Here is a 25,597-nt window from a genome sequence, read left to right on the forward strand (position 1 = left end):
ATAAACGTGCAAGGGATCTATAGCAATCCTTGGTGTTGAGGAAGTGCTAAATAACAAAAGAAGCAATGAGGAAGGTTAGCTTTCAAGCGCCTCCAAAACTGTAGCCAGGCCATTCAGAGAGGATAAAGTTGGGATCCTTTTTTGGAACACTGGAATGGAGGAAATGACAGCTGGGGGTTTCAGACTGATCTAAAAAGCTGTTGAACATATCCAACATATCAAGTAACTAACTTTTGGCCAATTCTTTCTTCAGGATTGAACATTTGCTCGACCTCTTCCCCCACCAAAAAGAGACACACACTGCTTTGAGCTTACATGACTTTATCGTGATTCTCAAACTCATACACCCTGAATGTCTGAAATCTGAACAGAAAACTGCTAAAGAACAGAAAATAAAATTGCTCAAATTTGAAAGACACTAGTGCAAATTCACATGCATACACCATAGCCTTGCAAGATATCATGTTCATTACATACCCAAAACCCTCAGAAACAGCGAATCACACCAAATTCTACAATATGGCCCAAACTAAACCAGAATTTTCACAGAAAATCCAATTTCTAAATTAACTTATGCCATTTATTACAAAGGGGTGGACAAAAGTCACCCCAATAATTATTTTTACCCCAAGCAGTACCTTATAAATCTAAAAGTACAACACAAATGATTATGAACACGGGGATATTTCAAATTATACAACTATATCTGCCACACATCCGCTACACTCATCTCAGCTTTGGTGTAATGTTGAAACAGACAAGCTGCAACAATCAAACGGTTTCCTGTACCCTCCCTCCAAGAGCACAATCATGTACCAAACCAGTAACATTTTGAAAAGCAGCAAGGAGTCATTCGTATCCAGTTCACAGATGCCTAGCAAATGAGATTTTGGGGACTCAATAGATATGGAGGTTGGTCTCTCAGACTGAGGCAGAATCCAGGATCCTCTTCTCAGATCCTTGTGAGGGATTTACAATGGATGAGGAGGGCCCAACCAGCAGTAGGGGCCTGTGCTGCACCTAGAGTAATCTGCAGCAGCACACACTATCCAGTCATCAGCACAAGCCACAACTCAGTAAAACAAAGAAGCCCATTGTGCAGCCTTGCCTCGGCTGCAGCCCAGTCCTCACCCCTCTTGGGCTGTGTTACATAGCCCCGGGCCCGTAGGACAGCTTCAGTGGTCTGCCGCTTGGCTCAGCCGCAGTGGCCCAATTGAAGCCCAGAGTCAGCTGCAACAGTCAACACAACTGACTGGGTCAGAAGCCGTTTTACAGCTTGAAGCAAGTTCTAATATACATAATAAATCTCCTTTTTAGTTTTTCGATTCGCTTCACTCCCCTCAGAGGACTCCCAGCACTGCAGCCTGCAGTCTTTCGAGCAGGACCCTCTGGTCTGAGGCAGCCTGAACCAGTCGGGAGAGGCAGCGCCCCCTAGCCATAGGCTGATGACTGCTGTGAAAGAGGAAACGCAGGCAGCGGTGCTGAAGGCGCTGGTTCTGATAGTGCTCGCAAAAACAGTATACAGATGGCAGGCTCTTCAACTGCAAGACTTCACAGACAACGTCCTCAAGGAGTGACTGCAATTCTGGCAGCAGGTACTGGCCTGCTGCTGAGAGGGCACCACCCAGCACTGAGGTCTCGAAGTCTCGTTCAGGTAATGCCTGTCGCACCCCCTCCAGAACAAGGCAAGGGTCTCCTTCTTGGCAGCCATGAAGAAAGTGCATTAGGACACAAAAAACAGATAAGGATATTCCACAAATGGGTACGATGTCCTGGCGCGATTCCAGATATTCCCCTCCCAGCATAGCATGAAAAACATCTGAACAGGACAGCAGTTGCTGACGCACCGCCCCTACCATCCTTCCACAGTCCAGACGAAACTGCAGATCTGTCTGACCACCCTCCACTAGACGCTGATATGGACAGGCCACACGTAAGGTTGAGTCTGAGCTATCAACTTCCAATCGAGCTCGTTTTACAGTCGGTCTGGGCAACAGTAAAACAGGAGTGAGTAGTTTCCTCTCTAGGGGCTCGGAAACTGGTGACAAGGTGGCCACAAGGGTAACAAGGCAGTCCGCGGCAGTGAAGATGAAGAGTGGATCGGAGCTAGTCACTAGCTTGTCTAGGATTAGAGCAAGGCCACCGCCGTCCAGAAGCAGCTTGCGCATCAGAGACTCCTTCCTAAGGAAAAAGAAGCAGACATTAGAATAGAGAACAATGGAGATTGCAGCCACATTATGCCAGTACTTGTGCAATTCAAACAAACAGAACCTCTGCAGAGGAAACAACCAGTGCGCCCCTTCCTCCTGAAACTACGCAAAGGAGATCACACAAATTAGTTGAAGATGCTCAATCAACCCACGCAGAGCAAAGCACCATGCTCGGCTAACTCAGGCAAACCCATGACACACAATCATCCATCCTCACAAAGAAGCAGCCCGTGCTCTGCTAACCACACTACAAATATGGGCAGCATTCTCAGTCAACCACAGAGACCAGTAACAAGCATTTGCAATGCAATAGGTCTCACATTTGCCAGAGTTTAAGCTATTAGTATTGTAAATGACAATGCCTTTTATTTGTTTTAAAAGCCAAAACATGAATAAAAGGCATTGTCATTTAAAGACAATGTATTGTCTCAAGAGGGGCTGCAGCACATTCAACCCTGGCAGACTCCTCTTTAACCCAACGCTCCGAAATTCTCCTTCCACCTGAACCAGTCTGCTGGTATATCTGAGATTCCATATGAGAACTTTAAAACCGTTAGATTGGACCACATACACGATGTAAAATCACATTGTAAAACTGTACGAGTCTTTTTCGGCAGCCTGATCGACCGCGTGTATAGTTATAAACTTTAATATTTATACGAATTGTTAAAGAAAAAAAAAAAAAATCTTACAGACGGGTGAACACTCTTGATCTTTAAAAAGTAGAAGTCTTGGGGGCCCCTCACAAGATTACACACCAATTAATTGCACATGGGCTAAAAATGTGAGCCCCCACACCAAACGTTGAGTGTTACCGATTATTCTTGTTTAGTTCATTATGAAAGCCACTTTCTCATCTGAAAATGCTCAGTGTCTTATTACTAAGTGGCTAATCGAAGTCAAGTCAAAATAAGGATAGCTTGAACAGCTATTTTAGGAGGCTATAAACTCCGAGTAGTACAGCACGGTACTATTCTTACTACCTAAAAAGCAAGACACACGGAGGTCAGGAATGCAAAGAAAAATAGCTGGTGCATGCACTTCCTCTGGAACGGATCTTTATCTAATTTTCCCAAAAACCTCTACTCTACTGACCAAGCACTAATAAAAGGTCAAATATGGCTACACAAATGTGACAGAACAGTATTTTACCTCGATGCATTAAGTGATTCGGATCCAGTGAGTGATTTCTCCCCCCTCTTTGAAACTAACTTGATTCGGAGCTTTAAACATTTGCATAAACCGAAGGCTTAAGACAAGACACTCATTCACCTAAGACTGCCTTTTAAGTCCCTTCTTTTGAGGCACAAAGCTCTACAGTACTGCACGAAAGACCTGGGTAAATTACACCGAATTGTGTCGCCCCAAAATTCAATTTAGGCTTTCCAACCCATGCATATTTTTCTCTTGTACCAACTATCTAACTCTCAAAATAGAATTCAAAAAGCATTGGCAGACCCCCATAAAGCCCTGAAACTACTCAAGGTAATGTGTGGGACGATCAGTTCGACAGTACACAGAATAAATAGTACACTTTCCTTTCAAATAAATACGACACGAAATTCTCAGAGGGCGGTCTGAAAATGTAGGACAATTTCCTTATTTTCGGTAAAGGATTGAGACAAAAGTCTACAAGAATTAATTTAGCCAATCATAGGTTGCTCACTTTATGCAGCAGCGGTGCCGTTTCTTTAAATGTGCTCATTGCTTTCAATGTGTATGCTTCATTTGCTGTCCTATAATGCCTCTGAATTATTTCCAAGCCTTAAAATTATTGAACGAAAGAATGGCAGGCAAATGCACAAACAATTAGGAGTCCTACAGTTCGGCCTGCATCGACAATATTCCCCCACGCGAGACCAGGTTCATTTTTTGTGCCACTCCCCTTATTTTTTTCAAATCAGTCACTCAAACTTGATGCAAAATCCCAGGGAGCCAAATGTTTGCGTCAACCATATACCTGCCGGAAAAATGGCACCAGAAGCAGCTGCTTGAGTGCCATAGTAGCAAAGCTACACACGTTTAAATGTAGTGCCTAGAATATTTTACGAGTCCAGAATCCCCTAAATTGATTTGAAAAGGGCAATGTTTTCTAAATTAAATCATTTGCCCCTTAAATTGCCCTGCCAACACTCCACTGCAGCTGCGTGATGAAGCTTCCGTGCCAAATGCATGTCGTGAACTGTATTTCTACACAATCTGAAAACAGGGACACGATAGAGCGCCGCATACAGTCAGGCCATGGTCAGAACTTCCCCGGATCCTCATGCTGGCAGTCATTCATTCACCCAGTGCTGCGTAGGGTAACCCAACAGCTGCGCAACAAAAGGGTTGGATTTTCATACTTCAACGCAACCAGTCCCAGACTACTTATTAACGAATTAGATATACGACCTGAGCAGTATAACAATTGTACGTGCTTCAAAAAAACCACAAAAAAAAACTTCAAAAAGAGGCCGCTTTCCAGGCTCAATTGCATGAAAAACATTTGAGTGGAGTTTGTGTGCAAAACAAAAGTGTGCCACTTATTATACAAGCATTGAAAATGCAATAGGTCTCGCCTTTGATTAAGTTAGCCATTTGCTTTGCTAATGGCATTGTATAGCAAAGCAAATGGCTTTAACTTAATGAAAGGCGAGACCTATTGCATTTTTAATGCTGGTTTCATATATCCCACCAACATCTCAGATATTACTTCCTTTTTTGAGTTTTAATGCTGTCTAAATGCTGATGACACACTACAGTATTTTCTCTTTACCCTCACACCCCGATGCAAACTAAAACTGGACTGTCTCACGCCACCAGGTACTAGATGAATCTCGGTTCCTTAATGCTTAACTCCTGTAAAACTGAAATCCACTATTTTCCTGCCTTATTAGACCACATCACACTTTCTTCCTCTATTGTGCTTCTTTTGACACACCTCAGTGAGGAATTTTACTGTGCAGTTGAATTCCAGCATTCAGTAAGGGGGTCAATCTCCACAGCAGCCAGGTTCCACCTTCACAATACCCCATACTAAGAAAATCCACAGCCAAGAGGCTACACAATTGTCACAGCCTCCTCTTCGGCCTCCTTCAATATGCAACCACCAGGTGCCTCGTCATGATCCTCAGGTATACCCTAGACAACTTTCCCAAACTACCATTGGCCACCTCTGACACCAATCAGGATGGCTGCCTGTAAAAACACCCCTTTATAACTTCAGTCTATGCTTTTGGACACACTTTGTACTTCACCCCAGTGAGAGAATGTAACACCAACTGTGTGTTTCCCATTTCACTGCCATATCTTCAGATTTTTCTTTTGTGGCTGGAGTAGACGCGGGTGTCAAAAGTATTTAGAGCACAAAGGAGATGGTACTTGTACAAGCCAATTAAGATGTTCTCGTAGATTTGATAAATGATTTGCACACAATGCATCTAGTTAGAATTTGTTTTCATTGGGAGTGATTATCCTAAAAATGTGGCATGTTTCTGGACCTCCTGTGCCGACATTGATTACTTCTGGTGTAGTGTAATCCGTGTTATCACCTACTCATTTACCCACTATTGGGCTTCAGAGCCATCCGGTGACATCCAGCATTGTTACCACAACTGGGTACTAAGGATTTGTGCTGTTAAAACAAACTTCAGATAAACCGTAAGGGATCCTGAATTATGTAACAGTTGAAAACAATTTTCACAGTGCATTCACGTTTGAAACTACTTAACAGGAAGCATAACCTTTTCCAAGATGGCAGCCAAACAACCATCGAAACCTCTTCTCTCTGTGTCTGCCTCAGTTTCTCTTCCTCACCCCTCTGGCTTAAGCTTCATAACCTCCTTCAGAACAGTTTCTTTACACTGTTTAGTAATGTGTACGACTGGACTTGTTGACCCACCAAAAAGTAAAAATCAGTTAGGTTTTCAGTACTCCCAAATTTAATACGTATAATGAATTACAAAGAATGAATGCACTTCACTGCAAATTATTTATATATTTGTGAATCTCAAAATCCAGCTGAGTTGTCATGTTCAGTCGTTTTTACAAATACAGCTTTGATTTTCTTCTGTTTAAATACAAACTGTTGAATCCCACTCTTAATCCCAGAAATGTAATCACTACAGAGGCATTATTACACAATTCACATAATTTAAGTGCACACATCACGGTGCTTGAAAACAGTTTGCTCAAAGAAAAAGTGATGTTTTTTGCTCATGTGAACTTCTGAGTTTCTCTCCGGCCCGAGGCGTTGGAAAGTGTAATGCCTCACACCCTCCTTCATTGATCCTCTTTCCAGGGCCGTCCGCCATTTTGACTCCGACTATTTCGAACTGTTGCCATAAAGCTGTATATCTGGTGGCATGACTCTGCCTCTTCAAGTAGACGCCTTCACGGCCCACTCTCGGCGAGATAATATACGAGGCAGTCCTTTATTCATGAGACCATTCAGCATCCCGAGGACAGAATATAAAAGGCTAGGCTTGTGCAAGAGATTAAACAAGAGAGCTCTGCAGACACACCCCTCAAGTCTCAGACAGCAGTGTTTGAGGAAGGTACGAGGAGGGAGACGGCACTCACCTTTGTGAGCCCGGTCGGTGCCCAACAGCAAGGCGGCCAGAAGCAGCAGGCAGGCTTGGACAGCCATCCCCGCTATGCGCGCCCCAGCGGCAGCAGCCTGCAGTCCGCATGCATGGCGGGCGCTGGGCTTTGTTGTGGTCGCGGCTGCCGGTGCCTCCCCGGCTTCCATACCCTCTACCACCGCTTCTGGGCTGGAGGGGGAAAGAGTCCGTGTTCAGGGAACCAAGCGTTCAGTAGTCCCCAGGGCTGTGAGGACACTTCTCTCTGCGCAAAGTTGTGCCGTGCTGCGCCCCCGCATGCCCCGCCTGCCTCGGCCCCTCTCCTCGGCTTCCTGCTCCTCCTTCAGCCGCCGCTCGGGCCACTTTCAATCTAGGTCAACAACTTCCGCTTCCCCCTGATCTCCCCCACCCTTGTAACATCTCCCACTCGGACCACTGAGTGAGCCTCTCCTGTAAAAGGTTTCTTATATTTATGGGGCCATGTATTTGGCCCCATAAAGATAAAAATTTACGCCAGCAGTAAGTCCGGGCAGCCAGTCCAACTGGGACGGCTCTAAAAGAGAAAAGTGTACGTCACTAGATGCTCTATTCCAATGGATGGCCACCGTTTAGCATAAACGGTGACGCCGACAATGGAAAAGAGGGGCAGGGCTTAAAGTCCACTAGAGAAATCTACCCTAACTCATTAAATCTCGCCAGCAAGACTGCGCATGTCTGCGCAGTCTACGCCAGGCGAGACCTAATAGACTTGACCGCGCACTGCTGAAGGTGGAAGAAAATGCAAGGTTACACATTTTAATTCTCGTGGCGGAAGAAAGATCCCGCCCTCCTAAAAGTACAACATTCTGAATATAGCCATTTCCCTTTGATTGACGAACTTCTAAACTCAGCAGCAGTAGGGGCAGGACTATGTTTTGTATCGCACTTTCACTTTAAGTGAAAGCGCGATGCAAAAATAAACACGTGCCTGCCATTAAAACAAGCAGCTGTGATCTGCTCGAAGACAGACAGAGGGAAGGGGAAACTAAAAGTGCTTACCCAGTAATTAAAGGCCACAGTCGAACGCCGTAAGCACACAATCTAGTCCGGGTGGGCAGGGCCTAAAGGAGACAGGGCGGTCACCAAAAAGCCTCACTTTCAATCGGAGACCAGCATTTACCATAAAGGATGACGTGCGCCAGTCGAAAGCATGGGCGGATCTTCCACTCCACTTCCGAAATCAACTCGATGACAATAGATCTCGCAGAGCGAGCAGCGCATGCACTGCGACGCTAGGCAAGACCTAAAAAGTGATAAGCCAACCAAAACTACCAGTTCAACTAGTTTTGTCAACAAACCAATAAAATATGTTCAGCCAATAACATAACAGGAAAGGCAAGTGGGCCCTCATGCTCTGATCGATAACACAAATGGGGTGGCCAGAGGCACAAAACTACCAATGGCTACGAGGATGCCGATTGCAAAAAGGGAAACTGTGTTACTGGAGAAGAGGGCTCCACCCAATACTGAATGGGCTAGTAACGAGCAGTACTATGCAAAACTGAAGAATTTGCATATAAAAGCTACAGGATACCCCAAGAAGCACCAAAACAAATTTGGGGACTATGGAGGAACTATCATCACATCCTGAACCAAGGTATTATATACATTATCGAAGTAACATGAGTCAAATGCAATAATATTGTTCATTGATCTGTCTAACTATAATGTACGAACAAAAGTGCATGTAATATTTGATATTGCTACAGTATGAACTCTATAAACTGTTATGGGATGCAGATACGCACAGATGCTTCTTTAGCTTGTATTTCTATAAAACTCCTCTGGAGGAGTTCCACTTCTTGTAGTAATTTAGGATACAGACAACAACTGGGGGCACAACAACAGTTTTAAGAAACCAGATATCAAGTAGAAGATATGAGAAGAACAAGAATCAAGTTTAAGGACTAAAAGCAGGAGGAAAGGTCTTGATTTACATGAACGAACAGTTCAAACAGGGAACCTTGATTATTATGTCTCTATTAAAACTTCATGTATTAATTTGAAAATTAAAGACACCACTGACCAACTATTTGAGTCTACACTGTTTTAAGCATAACCTTAGTCACACCTACTGCCCTCTGTGGCCAATAGCAACAGCGTTATTTAAAAATAAAAATTACATAACCGGCACGACACGCTGATAGTGGCCGTGCCTTTGCTTTACTTGCTGCGCCAAACACAGCCGCTTGTTTTAAAAAAACTATTTTTAAATTGCCCCATGCTGCACTTTGTCAGCTGCGCCCCTTTCCTGAGCAGAGTATAAAGAAAGGGGTGTGGCCGCCATTAAAGTTAAAGTGCTGCATGGCGCACTTTTACAAAAAAAAAAAAAAAGCATTTGTCTGTCATCTTGATGGACAATTTTTTTTTTTTTTTGTAAAAGCGCCCATACCGCGCTTTCACTTGAATGGTAGCCACACTCCTTTCTGTAGGTATGGCTCTTCTAAAGAAAGGGGCGCGGCTGATATTAAAGTTAAAGCGCCACATGGGCGTTTTTACAAACTAGCATTTGTAATGCAATAGGTGTCGCGTTTACGAAACGGACGTAAATGCGAGACCTACTGCATTCCAAACGCTTGGTTTTTCAGATTCCAATTTAGCCATTTTTTTGTTTGTTCTGTTTAATATCAAAAAAATTTGCTTGATACAACATTCATCGCTTATGTGAACCCTTGACGCTGCTAAGTGCCATGACCGCAACTGTTTACAAGTGGCGAGTTTGACCTTTGAAGTGGTCTGTAACAACACTGACCTATCTGTGTTGGTGTTGTCGGTTTCCTAGTAGAGGTGCTTCAAAAGGGGGATGGGGGAACAGGCGTGTGACAATCCTCCAAACTTGTATGTGTGAATGTTGTGACCTGGTATCTTGTTCTCTAAAGTGCCTGTATATTGTCCTAGACTCTAAATATTATGGGTAGTTCGGAAGCAGGGGAGTACTCAGTTAGGGCGGGTTCGCTCCACTACAGCGAGCAGTGTATCAGTGAATCACCACGCCCCCACCTCCCCCATGCCAACATGTGTGCCATGGCCAGAATCTGGGATATATAGGTCTGTTTGCACTTTCAGCGCATTACATTAGGGAAACGCTTGTCTTTCAGCGCGTGTTGCAATAAGGGACACGCGCGCTTGTTTACATTAGCATGCTCGCGGTCGCCTTGCCCCCTCATCCTGGCGCTTTTACATTTGTGGCTGTTCAGATTTCTCCCAGTGTCGTGTAATTAGTTTCCCATGCTGGAGCACTATCGGTGTTGCCTTGATTGCCACTCATTGCAATTAATGGGAAACCTTAACATGCTCATGGAATCCAGATCCACGTTGCAGGCTAGAGAGGCGGACGTCACATTTACTACTCAGGAAAAGCGTGTAGTAACGATGGATCACAGATCAAGAGGCTGAACTGCTGAAGAACATGGGTTATAATCAGTGCCTCGAATTATGCGATTCTGCAGTCACAGCATTATACGCATAGTTATGGATCTGCAGCACTTGCTGCCTAATCCATTGTCTTCTGCATGATTAGCAAATTTGAACAATCAATATTTCTAGCTCAAACAGAACCAAAATTATTTAAACACTGTTCCTGTGATGCCGCGCAGTGAGAGGCCCCTTCCCTGCAGTTACCTCTGCTCAGGCAGTGTTAACATTGTAAAAAAAGTAAATAAAAAAAACAATTCATAAAATAATAAAAGTAATGCCGCCACACAACATGCCACATTACGGTGCATAATTTGCTTTTTCTTGCAGCAGGATTTAGTTAAGTCCGCTCCATAACGTATTCCTCACATACCGCATAATTCCAGTGGCCTTGGTTATAATCGCGGCATTAGCACTTGTGCAAAAATAGTGTCCCTATTTTAAATATACATCAACTGTAATGCAATCGTAAATGTACCGAATGTAATTGTGCAATTCATATGGGTAAATCTCTATTGGATATATTAATTATTGTATTGTCTTCCAACGTCCAATATAGACCTCGACAGAATGAAAAGCCGAGCTCGCTTTACTAGGAATGAAATCAACGACTTGCAGCAGAGAGCAGTCAACCCACTGAGCTATCTTACCAACTCCAGACATAGTTAGGTGTAAATCCATCATAATATACATCAATCTGCAGCATTGAAACCCAGGTCTTGTGGGCAGGGGGATGACGTGTGTGAACGACTGCCCTTTTCTCTGCCCTATCAGTGGGCGAGTAGTTACTTTACTTCTATTTACATGTTTTATACACAACCATGTCACAGTGGTGCCACCACAGGGGGCCAACCCACACAAAGTTTAAAATGTAAAAGCGCCAACCCAGGTCGTGCTTTGGATGACATTGTACAAAATCGCCGTGTGACTTCTGCCACAAACGAGGCTCATTTGAGGCAGACAATGGAACCCACCGTCCTGCGCTCGACTATTTGCAGACAAATCAGGTAAGTACACGGTTGGGACTGAAAACCACAGCAGGGAGAGCAATAAAGAGGAATTGATTGTGCTTTCTCCTGGTAGGAGGCTTGCCTTGTCATTCAGTAATTGCATGGGTTGCTTGATGTGTTTTTTCCATTAAATTATGCTCTCTGCTTATTAAAAGGGACTCAGTTGCAGAAGTAAACTGCAATTTATGGCGCAAAAAAAGCAAATGATTTACTTATGGTGGAATTCGGCAGAGCTTTTAAAGAATTGCTTATGTGGGCCCGGGCTGGCCTGGGGAGGCTTTGAGGAGTCCTCTGCAGTGGGGAGGCTTGGGGGTCCTCGTGTTTTCTAATACTGACCCCTTACGTAGCGCTCACCACCGCTGAAAGGTCTCTAGGCACGCATTTTAGCGCTGTATGCTGGGTTTGACTTTGTATCTTCATTTCCTGTAATGTGTGGGCAGGCACACTCATCACCATTATGTCTTACTATTACAAGGGCACTACATGTTCCACCCTCCCTTCTATAGTACAATACCGGACACTTGCAGCTTCTTCACTCTCTTGTGGCCTGTACAAGCCCATCCTGGCTTTATTGGCGGCTCACTCCCCTGTTCACTAGTGGCATGTGAGGCATCAGTAGATGCTGTAGCTCCCCTAATAATGTGCTGCATGGCCAAAAACTTACAAGGTCCCAAAGGCGAGACTTATTGGCTATGCAGATGCTTGTTCTATATTGTATGGGGACCTTTTAGCAAGCTAAAAACTGGTGTGAATGTGCATTGAGTTCACTTCCTTCCCCATGGTCACCGAAGAGTTCGCTCTAGTTGAGAGACAACCTTCATGATAAAATCTCCATAAGTGCAGCCCATCCCCTCACCTCTTATGACACTTTGGAAGTAGCGCGCCAGGCTGATATTGTATCTTCTTTCTCCAAATCTCCTTTCCCACCACGGCTTCAGGGGTTAAACACTTGCAGGAAATACAGATACCATGTTGGGGGTGACTAGCACAGATGCTGCTGCAGTTGTCTGGCCATGGTTATCGTGCTTAACACATGAGGATTTGTTGTTTTTATTTATTTTGTTTTTTGAAGGCAAGACATCTCGCTTGCTGTGCTCCCTTGGCACGCAGGAGCATAGTTACAAGAAATCAGCGTGTACGATAACCCCTTTTTGTTCACAAGCCCCCACTGACTTGCCTTATGTAGAGGCTTTTAGCTGTGTCCTCCAAGGAGCACTCCTCCGACTGATCAGGCAGAGGCCCGATCAGGGATCTTGCAGAAGCAACTAAGTCCTAATCTCTTGAGCTACTGCACAGTCTTAACACTGCAGTGTTTCTAATTGGTGTGTTTGTGGGGATCTAGCACCAGACTGCACTGGAGGTGCTGAACCCGCCTAGTATAGCTTTACGGTCAAATGTATCCTCGTACAGGCTTTCTGGTGTCCAGCCGTGCTTTTAAGCAAGAGTGTTTAAATGTGGCTGCCATCAGGAGAAACAGGTTCCTTGAAAGTGAAGAAAGGGCTGGTATAGAAGGCGCCAGCCTCGTAAGAAAACAGAACAATGTGTCAGTTGGGTTACAATGGACTAAGCAGATAGTTTATATGTAATTCTACCCTATAAATTGCTCCAATAGGAACCCCGATTCCATTTTTTTTTTTTGCATAGAGGTGAAAAGATCTTTCCTAGGGATCAGAACTTGAAAAAAACAAAATGAGACTACTGGGTTGGCTGATTGATCAACAAGACTTATGAAAACTTGATACCCATTTTGTTGTTGTTGTTGTGGGGATGGGCCTCACCCCGAATCTTAGGCCAGGCTGCAGAGTTTCATACTTGCTTCCCATAAGCAATGATAAAGGCTTCCGTTTAACTTTCCACTGCTAAATTCCGATTTAACGTGGAGCCTTGCGTGGCACTGAATGACTGCAAACCGTGGTGAGGGTATTCTGATCATTAGAGCTGGGTTGGCAGATTTGTGTAATATACATAATATTAGAATCCCTGATACTGGAATCCATGTCAGAAAGAGGATATCAGGATGACGGACTAGAGATGCCCGATAGTGGGGTGAACATTGGAGAACCCTGATGGAAAGAGGGTGTAAAGGCAGATTAACAGGCTGGGGTGCAAACAATTCAGAGAGAGAGAGAGCACCAGAAGCTCGCAAAGAACCAGGCACTGATCCTAGCAGAAGTGTTCCGCTGTCCAGGAGATTATGGTAGATCATGGTGCATGCTGCCGATGCGTCTCATAGGCCCAATTTTGCATCATCACCGAGAATAAGATATCTGCAGAGCATCTTATGTGGCCTCTTTGAAAGCCTCTAAACTGAACCCGGGTTGCTGGGAGACATAACGTAGTAGACTCAGTGAGACTTATGAGCCAGACAGATGCTACCTTTTTCATAAATGATTGCGTTATTGGTAGTAGAACAGTCTATGGTTAAGTGCGTTTTCAGGATCCACATGACTTCACTTCTTGACCAAAGGCACCACTGCTGTTTCAATGCTAATGGGACTAGTCCACTATTAAACAAAATTTGGAGATTTGGATAGGCTAGAAATAAGACTGGTAGGGTCTATTTCACTAAAGAGTACCATGCGAGAGCTGTGCCTCCATAGAGAGGAGAGTTGTAACCTTAATGAAATTCCAGTGTGGCCAAATGATAGAAGATTGATCCAAGTATTACAGATTTGCAAGAAGAGATAGCAAAAGCAAGCTGACAGTGTCTAAAATGTGTCCTGGCTGCAGCAGCAGGGATGCGAAAACCATTAAACGAAACAGTGCTCGGAGGCTGTAATTAAAGCCTACCGAGCAATGACATGTAAAAGAGGGTGTCCTCATTGTAAGTTACAAATGAATACAAGGCGGTACGAAGGAGGGATTAACAACCTATTTAGAAATCAGAAGCCAGCATTTACAAATGACTGACACAATCCAATGACAAATAGGAGCTGAGATTTGTCGGGGCTTCAAGAGCATCCTCCAATACAGCATGCCTCGCAGAGCAGCGCATGCGCTACCCAGGCTTGACCTAACAAGGAAGAGCAGAGCCATGCCCCTGCTACACACCTAGCACATTTCTCCCTCTAGTAGGGGAAAGTCCGTGGGAAACTAAGAAAGTGGGTGCTGAAGTAGTGGGCTTCTTTGTGAAGGTAAAACACGCCAATACCCTCACCTTATTAGTAGAAGGGAGGGGAAAGGGACAGAGGGTGTGCAAGTACAGGCGAACAGAACGCAGAGGTAGCTGTTGAAACTGGTGTTTCTATAGGTCAGTACAGCAAACCAGTTTTAAAGTAGAGCCATCAATTGAGGGTGTACTCCGAGCCAAATCTCATGCTCGTATGCAGGTTGAAGGAAAGCAGTAGCCGGCTCTGCATCCAGCTATTGTATTGCTAGGAAACGAAGGTCAATGAATAGCTTCAGATCCTGGTAGTGGTGATACTATTAAAGAGCAAATGCTTATACGACCTAAGAAGGGGTTGGGCAAGTGTTTAAACTAGCCAATCAAATCTCTCTATTCCAATTCAAGGACCTTTACCCTACCTCATCCTAAAGTACAGGTAATCGGAAAAACAATTTTGGGATACTACCAATGGAACCGACTGAGAATTCCAAGACAGACAGACATACAGTCACTGATCTGCCCCAGAATATGACCAGCATTGAGCATACACCCAAACAAGATCTGAGCATTTCAAGTAAAACTGCAAGTAAAGCTATTTTTCTGTAAACCACTTACAATAGTTCGTCTTAAAGCATTTTTTAGGCGTTGCAAGTAGCAATCCCTTGGCAGTACATGTAAAGACCTTTATAGGGTCTACAGCAGCATATCTCAAAGCGATACCATCCTGTGCACATTCAAATTTCATTCATACAACTATACAAGACACTGTGTGCACACGGTTGGAGAAGTCTTGTGAGTTACAGTAATCAAACGCATATCGAAGAACCGGGCTCTGTACGCTGCTCCAAATAGACTAGGTCCAAGCCACTGCAACCCACAGAGAGGACGTCCTATCTCTGGCAAGTGAACTTAACGCTCACTTCTCTACACAAATTAATGATCAACCAACCACTCAAGCGACTCGTATAGTCCAGCCCGACCACTCATTCAGATACACACAAAGTCAGGACAGGAACCCAACCTTTAAACCTCACAGCTGAACCCCTTGGAAAGCGCAGTGGACAAACCTGCAGATCAGTGGCAGAGCCATGGCACAGGCAGCCTTGTCCGCTTCAGATCCAGACAGGATGAGATGGGTCAGAGTTCCAACACCGAAAGGAGACTCCGCCTGCACACTCAGGTTACGGATAAGAGTCTCACCTGCAAGACAGGATGTGGCAAGTCAGGAGAAAGGTAAAATTCAGAGCAAGTAAATGCCACTGTCAAAGGACGCAACCACAGGCAACGGTTAAATGATGGGGCAGAGAACACAGAGGTGCAGGGCGGAAGACAAAAGGCAAAGGGATTGCCACACTGCCTGCTCGACCAAAAGATCACAGGACTTCAGGAAAGTACAGAGAAAGAAGAGCATAGACCATGGACAAAGGACAATCGTAAGGCAAAGCCAGCAAAAGCAGGGAAAAGGGCAGACATAGGAAAAGGGCAAAGAAGCCAGAGACTACAGAAATTACACAGACTACAGGCAAATGGCAGAGATGGGCATGTGGTAAAATTCCAGAGAGCTAATCAAATTGAAAAACTGATAGTGGCTGGATAAATGAGGTCACACACAGGCAAGATCAAGAAGAGATCTTCGAAGGGTGGAGAGGTTGGAGGCCGAGCGGAAATGACAGCATAGGGAATTAACGACGGTAATGGGGAGAATGACTGAATACAGTTAAGGAACAGAACAAGTAAGGTAGCCACAAAGGACAAATGACAATATAGAAGCAAAACAGCAAATAGGGGTATACTGAAAGAACAAACAAAGGAAAGGGGCCAGAGCCCTAAAAACGGACATCGGAGCGTGGGAGGATACAAAAATGGAAAGAAAAGCATAACAGATTATAGGCAAAAGACAGCAAAAAGACGACAGAGACCAGAAGAAAAGGATGAGCAAACAAAATCATATGCAGAGGCCAAAGCGTTGAGCAAGAACACATACAAAGGACAGAGAACCTTGAGTAAAGCGGTCAGAATCCAAGACACAAGGAGGGGGGCAGCTCAGAGACCAGATTAGTAAATTTAAAGATGCAGAGAACTCTGGAATAAAGAGTGCAAACAGAATAAACGCCCAAGGCAAATGCCAGTGTACAGGCAGGAAAGAAATCAAGGACGAGGTCTGAGAGTAGGTTATAGACCACGGGCAAATGGAAAAGGCAGCAAAAGGTGGTCTACAGGCAAAGGGAAGAGCAAGCAGAGTCCAGCGATGGATCGGACACGTAGAGAGATCAGGGTCACCAGAGAATAGAGCACAGAAGAATAAAATAAAAAAATGTTTACGTTTTTTTTTTTTTTTTTTTAAAAGGGTTGGCGGAAACTCTGAAGCGACAGAAAAATAAGAAAGCAGGCAATGGGCTAAGGTCAGTTACAAAGAAAGAAGTACAGAGAGAATTGGCAACAACAAAAAAGGGGAACATGTATACATCAATTGAAGTAGCCAACATAGTATTGTTATTAAGAAAAAAAAAAGTCCGGAGCAGACGACTCGGGTCAAAGCAAACAAACAATCAGGTAAGTGCAAATGAAAGCTTATAATTAACTTCACAGCATAGTACAGGGCTAGATTAACTGCACAAGATCATGAGAGCTCCCCTGGTGGACCTAGAAGTGTCACTTCAGCAGCACTTCCAGCCCATACAAAAGGACACAATTAGAAGTCACTGCTTTTATAGGGGAATGCCCAGGTGTATCTTGAGTCAGTCTGATCACTATTTACCCAAAATCATTTTCACTCACCAAGTTCCTTCTTCCTTGCAACACACCAACGTTCCTGCGGCCGATAACTGCTCTTCTGCACGTGGTTCCCAGGCTCCTCTCCATCGGGGTCACCCAAAGAATTAGTAATGTCCTTGGGGGATAGCCCCAGAATCAGTTGGGTACGGATCAGAGCCGCCCCATAGGTGCGGATGAAGGCCTCCAGGCAGTTGGGGTTGCAGGTGAGACGGTTGAGTAGGCGAAGGCAGCGGGGGCTCGGATCCACTGACCTGGCCACATAGGACAGCAGGCCCCGCCAAGTAGCATCAGTCACCAGGGTAGTACTGGGGTCCACAACCTGAGAGAACCTGGAAAGCAGCAACAAAAGTGGGGCCTCAGGACCCCAGGTCTCCTCCTGGCGATAGAAGGATGAGGAAAGTGCTTCAGATGCCTGCAGAATCTCCTGTATGGGGGTGACTAGCTGCCCCCCTGCATCCGGCGCTGAAGCCAGCCTGTCCTCACACCGTACGCGGAGAGGGGTGGACGTGGAAGCGTCTGAGAAGTTCAGGGAGCCGTCACTAGTGCCCAGGACTGAGCGGGACTTGGATCGCCTCCTTCGACAAAAAGTGGAGGACATCTTGGAGTCTGGGTCACGGCTCCCGGTTTGCTCACTTGCTAGCAGCTGCCCAGGGACATCAGCTGCAGGACTGCTCAGTAGTGATTCCTGGGTACCAGCTGAAGAGGATAATAGATTTATGGTTTCCAGTTCTGGATCAGTCACAACTCCAGGGTTTTGGTCTGCGATGGGACAACTGGTCTCATCTACCAGGCTGGTGTCAGGGTTATCTTGCGTCAGAAGTTCTTCTAGGGTGCTGGCAGCATCATCCCGGAGGCCGAGCGTGGGGCTGCCCGAGCCATCCAGGTACTGTGGGTCAAGCTCAGGACTTCCAGCTTCTGGCGACCACTGTGGAGAAAGGTCTCCCGGACTGGCGATGTATCCTTCAGACAAGAGCCAAGACCTGGATGAGGTGAAGACAAAAGAGCAGAGTCAAGGAGGGTGAGCCAGAAAGGATGCCTTCAGAACAGAAGGCAGAGTGGTACTGGTCAAAGACAGAGGAGCAAAAATAATTGAAATCGGTCTTTAAAAGGAAGGCATGGGGAAGAAAGGCATTGAAAGGAAGAGTCAAGTCATGCACTGAGGTGCACGGATTTAGAAAAATAATCAGTAGGGGGCGGCGCAGGATACAGAGGTCACAGGAGAAGAGTAACAATGAGAAGAGAGTGAGGAAGGAAGACAAAGCTATAGGTGAAATGAAGGGCAGAGAGGTAATGGGAACAGGCAAAGAAAAGAATGATCAAGACATGGAGAAGGTGCTAGGAGGGCACGAGTAAGTTAAAGGAGTCAAAAGAAAAAGGAGGCAGAGTTAAACGCATGAGCATAGACAACTGTGCAGAGCCTGGAGCGAAGAATAAAGGAGAGAACAAGAAAGGGCTAAATTAGAAACAGAGAAAGACCAGCACTAAGTTGCAAAAAGGGAGCAGTTAAGTGAAAAGGAGGAAATTTATGATTGTGTTTATTTGACCAACAACATAAGAAAATAATGCCGAGGACATTGTTTGCAATCCAGAGTTTCTCCGAGAAACCTAGCTGACCGAGAGACTACCTCTCCATTTGTTTACATGAGAGTTATGTGAGATGAAAACAGGGCGAATAAAGTTAGGAAAAACTGAAAATGTAACCTCTGAAGGTAGACTAGACAAGATCTTTTCACTGAACTGATTAAGGAGTGATCACACCAACTGAGTAGCCCGGTTATCCTTTACCTACAAAATCAATTAAAAAGTGATTCAATGTCAGGCTTCTAAGCACACAGGACCTCACAAGTCACTCGAGGAAAATAAATCCCAACATAGGGAGGAGAGTACAAAATTAAGTCCTTCACAATGAGCGCATGCATGGCTTGGCAATCGACCGGTGTGTGGGATGGCATTGACAAATACTGTGTGGCAAGTCTTGATATCACAACAGTAAGTGCAAGTGGGGTGAAGAGCGCTTGGAGATGCTCCTTTGAGCGATATCATGAAGTAGATAATTTCAAGAATAGGCGCGGGTTCTACTAGGACTGGCTTAAGGTCCAATTTGATTGACCGGTTGTACAGGAGGACATTCCTAGTCATATTTCTCGCTATCCCCCTTCTCCTTTGCATCAATCACACCCTGAGTAAGACCTTCTTTGGAGATTGCCTACACCCAATTAATACCAGATTGCCTGGATTTTCGGTTGTTGTTAGACTTCTCTTCACATAAACTACCAACAACACACATAGATGCCCTTGCTACTCATCGAGCCACTATTGCGGAAGTATGCCTTCTATTCTGAGGCACAAAAGGCTGTATGTATCTACAACATACTGATGAATATTTGGCAATGTGCAAACCACACATCTGGAGGAGTTCAGGCCTCGGGGCTCTAAATCATCACCTAACACAACTGTCAAATCTACACCAATGTTCTTAAAAGGTGGATCTGCTTGCAGTGTGAGCCAAACACAAAACCCCAAATCGCCCTACTCCTGAACAAGAGAAGGAAGAATAGAGAAATACAGCTGTCTAAATGAGGTGAAAAAGGCTTCTTCGGGGGGAGGAATGAACAGGGCATTTACGGAAGCAAAGATAGCGGTGCCTTAAAGGGAGGCTGAGAAGAGAGGTAAGCAGACTAAGGAAAGATGAAAGCAATGTAATGTGCAATGCTGGAAGGTCCAGAAGGGAAAACAAGGGACACAGATTTCAGTCTCTGACCTGAGGCTTTGGAAGCTGGAAGACTCGACTCCTTGCTGCTGCTGTTCTGGGTCCGGTCTTCGATTGTACTCAGTTGGGAAGTCGTACGAGGCTGCATATCGCTCGTCCTCTTCCTCCTCTTCTTCACCCATAACTGGGGCCATGGAGGTGGATTCAGCCAAGGCCTCCAAGCGGGATACCAGAAGTGGCACCAGCCCATTGGCCAGCAGATACTCCAGGGCAACCTCATCATAGAAGAAGTTAAGGAAGGCAGCCATGATGCGGGTGTGTGCCTGCAGGTAGCGCTCATCCTTGACTAAGGTCAATAGCAGCTCTAGGCCACCCACTTCACGTACTCTCACACGATTGATGGCTTCTCGGCAGCAGAGACAGAGAGCCCGGATGTATGGCAGGGACACCAAATTCTGCTCCTTCATCTTCTCAACCAGACAGCGGATGCCACCTGCATTGCCCACTGTGGGTCGTATCACTCCTTGTACACATAGGTTGCTCAAAGTAATGAGGGCACACTCATGGATGGACTTTGTTGAGTGATCAGCCAGGACCACCAACTTGGCCACACCATCACTTAGAGAAAGTTGCTCAGCACAGTCCAGGCTGCAGCCTTTAGTGAAGTCAGAGAGGGCACGAACACTGGCCGCCACCAAGGTTTCATCTGAGGAAGAAAGCCTTTCAGCTATGGGTGGGATGGCACCATGCTGAGTGATAGAAAATCGGTGGCTAGGGGTGCCTGCCAGGTTACGCAAGGCCCGGATAACACTCTGCAGACACTCTCCATCCTGGCTGTTCTTCAGTACATCTACAAGATGCGGGAGGGCACCTATGAAGATACCAGAACGGCCACTGGTTAGAGAGCATGGCAATCCCAGCCAACTATTCTGCATCAACTCTTCACTACTGACAGACACACTAGACACTTCGCCCAGCACTCAAACCAAAGGCACCATCCCCTCCCCCTACCATGTCCCTTTCATGGACTGGTCAGGGCCACAAACAATCCCCAGGCAGGCACTGTCCCAATTTAGAGGGCTCTATTGGACCTGCATTCCCTCTCCTATTACTGTACTCATTCCCAAGCAGGTGGATTTACTCTTCATCCTGCAGCCAGTCGTCCATCAGGCATCCTCCCCAGGCTATTGGAATCATCCGGATCACACACTACCTCTGCAGACTATAATTTGATGGGAATTAGAGGCTGCTGAAAACACCAGACACACCCTCCCTTTCAGCCAATATTTTGCATACATGACTAAAAACCCATTTCAGGTGGAGACTCGATTTGTGAAGCCACAAGTGTCTTTGTTTTGGCTGTCTCTCATCTGAAATTGCATCTGCTTCAATAGAAGTCAATAGGGAATGTAAATTATCCCAATTTTTTTTATTTTATTTTTTTATCTCTTACTTTCCTCTTCTAAAATGATAGAATCTATGATGCTGCTGCTGCTTTTTGAATCAACCTACATACCCTCGGCCATCACACAGGAAACATTCTGAGCAGGCTAATGATGGATTTCTTTACCCTCATCTCCACACATCGCTTCATCATCAGTTCAGTAACTCACAACACCAAAAGCAACTCAAAAACAGACATGTTTGCATTAAAAACTCACCAGACTCGTGGATGGTACGGGCACTCTCAGGCTCCAACGCCAGGTTTCCTAGGGCCCTGGCTGTCCGGTTCAAGATGCTGTCAACATTGATCGACTTCAAGATGGTTACTGCAGAAGAAAATACTTTCTTCTATCAGATATTCTCACCATCTATACAAGCTTAGTCACATTTATACTGTAATATATATATATATATATATATATATATAAGATGTTTCATAAAAGATTACATATCATTCCCCTTATCTTGATCTACATATCAAATGTACATGTCACGTGACCACGGGCAACATTGCATTTATGTTTAGCAGCACACGTACAAACATTAGGAACCCTTGGAACCATACATGATTCTAGAAACCCCAGTGATAATACGTGCTCCTGTAAAACTATATTTATTTTTTATATATTGAACAGAATACTTGGTATCTCAAGTTTCCACAATTACATGAATAACACTTCACAAGTCCAGGCCATTTCTTTGCATCATATTTGTGCATTTATCCCATTATAAATTCAGCACTAAAAGAAGCAGAACACAAGGACAAAACGTGGCTCAGTGAAGCCGACTATACATTGTACCAGGAAATACTGTACCCAGTACTGCATAAATCTCCATGTATGACACTATCAGTAAGTCCTGGTCCTCAGCCAAACATTATCTGTGCTGGGAACTTTAACAATAAAGAGGGCTCAGTTGTATAGCATTTAATTTTTTAAACACTCCTTTTGATATTTGCTTTTCTTCTTCACATTGTATCTGTAACAATCAAAGTTTAGTTTGCATTGTGCTAAATATATATATATATATATATATATATTTGTAATATGAATAAATGTTCGTCCACACTAAGACGCCAGTCAGGTTTTAGCATTAAACAAAAGCCAAACATGGTGTCTAACATCAATGTGTTGCAGGAACATTTAAAGATTAGTGAGTAACAGCATAGTGCTCTATGCAAAACTTTGTGATGTAGAACCAAGTGGTCCATCAGGTAAGGCTGAGGATCCCTGAAACTCCCACAATGAGACATGTCTGAAATGATGACAGACAACACAAAAACACAAGACAGTCAGGTTCTATAAACACGTTGCGCATATGCAGTTATTTTAGGAAATCTCGTCCCCTTTTAGCTCTCCAATGTGTCAATCTGCACAGATAATCGGACGTCCAGGATGTGCAATGTATGTGTAAAAATAGAAAACTGAAACTCAATTATACTTTTCAAAGTAAAATTACAAAGAAGTCCACAATGCAAAGATGCATGTGTTAGAAGTCCATAATTAGTTAATTGCATAGCCGCTAAATTACCATAGGGATTGAACAAATGCAAATCACACAGATTGAGAAAGTTGACTTCACTCTAAAGATTGCTCAGATTCACCATATTGCTTTTGGGGAAACCGTAGACTGAGCCTCTCAGATGGTCGAAAACAGCCCCATGTGCAGAAATATACCGTAAGGGCGCTGAAATACAGACCGCATTTTGAAATGCATGCCTCCCAGTTGCAAATGAGATAACTAGCGGACAACACAGCACTGAGAAGAAATGGGTGCTGGTGTATGTTACAGCAACCAGGTTAGGATTCTGCACGGTTTGATTTTGTAACATGCTCACTTGTAATTTTTCTCCTTGTGTATCATTACTGCTCCTATTGTGAAGCGCTCTGACACCTTCGGGTAAAGTCCGCGCTATATAAAAACGCATTAAATAAATAAAACTGTGCTCATTCATGTGTCATTCTTTTTACACATCCTCAGGGGGTCACGAGTTTTATTTCCTCAGCTCTGTATATCACGTCATGCAGTGCGAGTACCACCAGCAATGCCATAATCGGTCAACCGGACTGATTAATTTTTATTATTTTAAAAAAGCTAGCTCCTTCCACAACACTTTCTGCACGTATCACCGTAATTAACATCCTAGTCAGACCTGACTTTTAAACAACTGGCATTTCGTATGCTGGATTAAAAGTGAAACTAAAGTATTTTAAATGTAGTGCGCCCGTCACGTGGCAGCTATAACATCACCGTCAGACTGCCGTTAAAGATATTGGGTACACACACACCCATCATGGCCACAGTACGTCAATACAGTCTATGAATTGTTGAACCCCCTTTCGGACTACGGCAAACCATTCCTGATCCAAAATGGTAGCACTGAATCCAAGTCAACACATATGTCTCAGTCATCTTAGAACTTCGGCTGCAACACAACGTTACCAATCAAAGATGGCAGAAAAGTACGTCACACGAGAGCATCGGAGCGGCAGCGTATTTACGTCAACACGTACAGCCACGCAAAAGTGTCGATGTGGCAAAGCAGGACGAACTAACTGTCTACTCACCAAGAGGGGGGATTCCACCGAGTTGCCTGACCTATAGAAGGAAAGAAAGGGCAACACGATTACAGAGCAATCCAAATGATAAAAGAACACACTAAGTGACCAAAGTTAATCGCTCCCACTTTCCTGCGCACACCCTGAGCGCCACATACTAACGCACCTGTGTTCGACTCCCCCTCTCTGTGCAGCAATTCGCCAAGATACTGAGTGCCAGGTCCATAGACCGTCGCGCTCGGGGGTTCTGTAGAAGATTCAGCACGTATTTTAGACCGCCCCGTGCCCGGAATCGTTCAATACCGCCGGGCTCTTTGATGTGGCGCGTGCGGATAGCATAGAGTGCTCGTGCCTGAGCCGTAGGATCGGGCCCCGCCAACCCGGCCAGGGTGGCCGCCAGTGACTCCCCTCCCGCTTCCCGCGACGCCATCTTGCAGCCCCTGCCCCCCTCCCACTTCAGTGTTTGCGTCGCTCGCCTTATGATGCTAGCCGATTGGGCTGCTGGGACTTAAAGTCCGCTCAGTTGTATTGCTTTTGGTTTCAGTGGCACCTTTGTAGTTGAGGGAACTACCATTCCCAATCCAAGCATAAAACGACATTCATTGATGCCTTAAATCGGGCTCCGTCGAAGTGAATGATTTCCTAGGTTGAGTGTCCGGGGCCAGTGACTAGTATTTTATTGGCAATTTTTATTGTAGTTTGTTAAATAGCTTGGCGTGTATTTTGTTAATGTCCATGTTAGGGGAAAAACAATATAATCCGGAATTATTCACTTTTGAAATAGAAACCTAAAACTGCAAATACATTAAGGACCGTGCACTAAATTGTTTGATAAATGTTTAAGACAAACACAAGGATCATGCTCAAGTCCTAAATAAACAGTGGTGGAATTGATTAGCATGGGGAATGCGCAATATAATGGCGTTATTTCTGGGCATATCAGATTAAAACACCACGGATGAACCGGAGCAGAGTTAATCCCCTAAAAAGTTTTTTTGTTCCTAACTGGATCTGGAATTAATAAACAGGCTGCCCTTTACAATATCTAGAACCTAGTGCATATGCGAGACAAGCAAAAAGCGTTTCATGAAATAAGTGTTCTTTTACAGAATTCAACAAACATCAATAGATTAGAATGTTGATAATTTCAAAACACAGTAGAGCAGAGAGATACATACACAACTATCCAATTTTTTTACTGCTATACACAAAGGGGCAGATTTATGATCCCCTTGCGCCTCTTTTGCGTCACTTTTAACATGGGAAAAGTGGCACAAGGGGCTCATAAATCTGCCCCAAAATGTTGAGTGTTCATGAGTGTTCATATAGCAATGAATGAGAAACAAAATACTGATTAAAAACCAATTAACACGCCACGTTAAGAATAACAATATGACCCAAGATTCATTGTTTGATCACAACTGCACGAAAGCTGCCTCTAAATTGCATATTGCCTTACGAGCAAACTCAAGGGATCAGGGCTGTATACGAGCACTACGAGCAAGTTCTAAAAAGCAAGAGGGGCAATATTAAAGGAGCTAAAGCTCAAAGCGTAGGAAGATATAAGATAGTCACTCCATAAAATGGACTCCCGGGTATTTTGAATGGTGCTAAAGGCGCCAATCCTAAAGGACGAGGAGGCTCCAACCTTAGAGACACACATTGAGGAGGAAGAAAATGTATCCCACTTTCAAAACATTTGAAAACCCTGCTGTAAGTATAAATAACGACTAGCATAGAGGATCATCAACCATCCTATCTAATATTTGA

At 44.6% G+C, this 25,597-nt stretch overlaps 1 protein-coding gene across 1 annotated transcript; it reads right to left on the reverse strand.

Moving 5' to 3' along the window:
• Positions 1 to 304: 304 nt before the first annotated feature.
• On the reverse strand, positions 305 to 24,303 carry ARMC5 (armadillo repeat containing 5). The gene is made up of 7 exons (XM_085618414.1): positions 23,994 to 24,303; positions 23,837 to 23,867; positions 21,488 to 21,595; positions 19,878 to 20,697; positions 17,120 to 18,096; positions 15,409 to 15,541; positions 305 to 2,181 (listed from the first exon to the last, which is right to left on the reverse strand). Exons 1-7 carry the CDS (start codon positions 24,255 to 24,257, stop codon positions 1,341 to 1,343), a joined length of 3,174 nt encoding a protein of 1,057 aa, XP_085474540.1. The 5' UTR covers positions 24,258 to 24,303; the 3' UTR covers positions 305 to 1,340.
• Positions 24,304 to 25,597: the final 1,294 nt, after the last annotated feature.

This window comes from Triturus cristatus, chromosome 7 (genome assembly GCF_964204655.1).
Source record: "Triturus cristatus chromosome 7, aTriCri1.1, whole genome shotgun sequence".
In the NCBI taxonomy this organism is placed as follows: domain Eukaryota; kingdom Metazoa; phylum Chordata; class Amphibia; order Caudata; family Salamandridae; genus Triturus; species Triturus cristatus.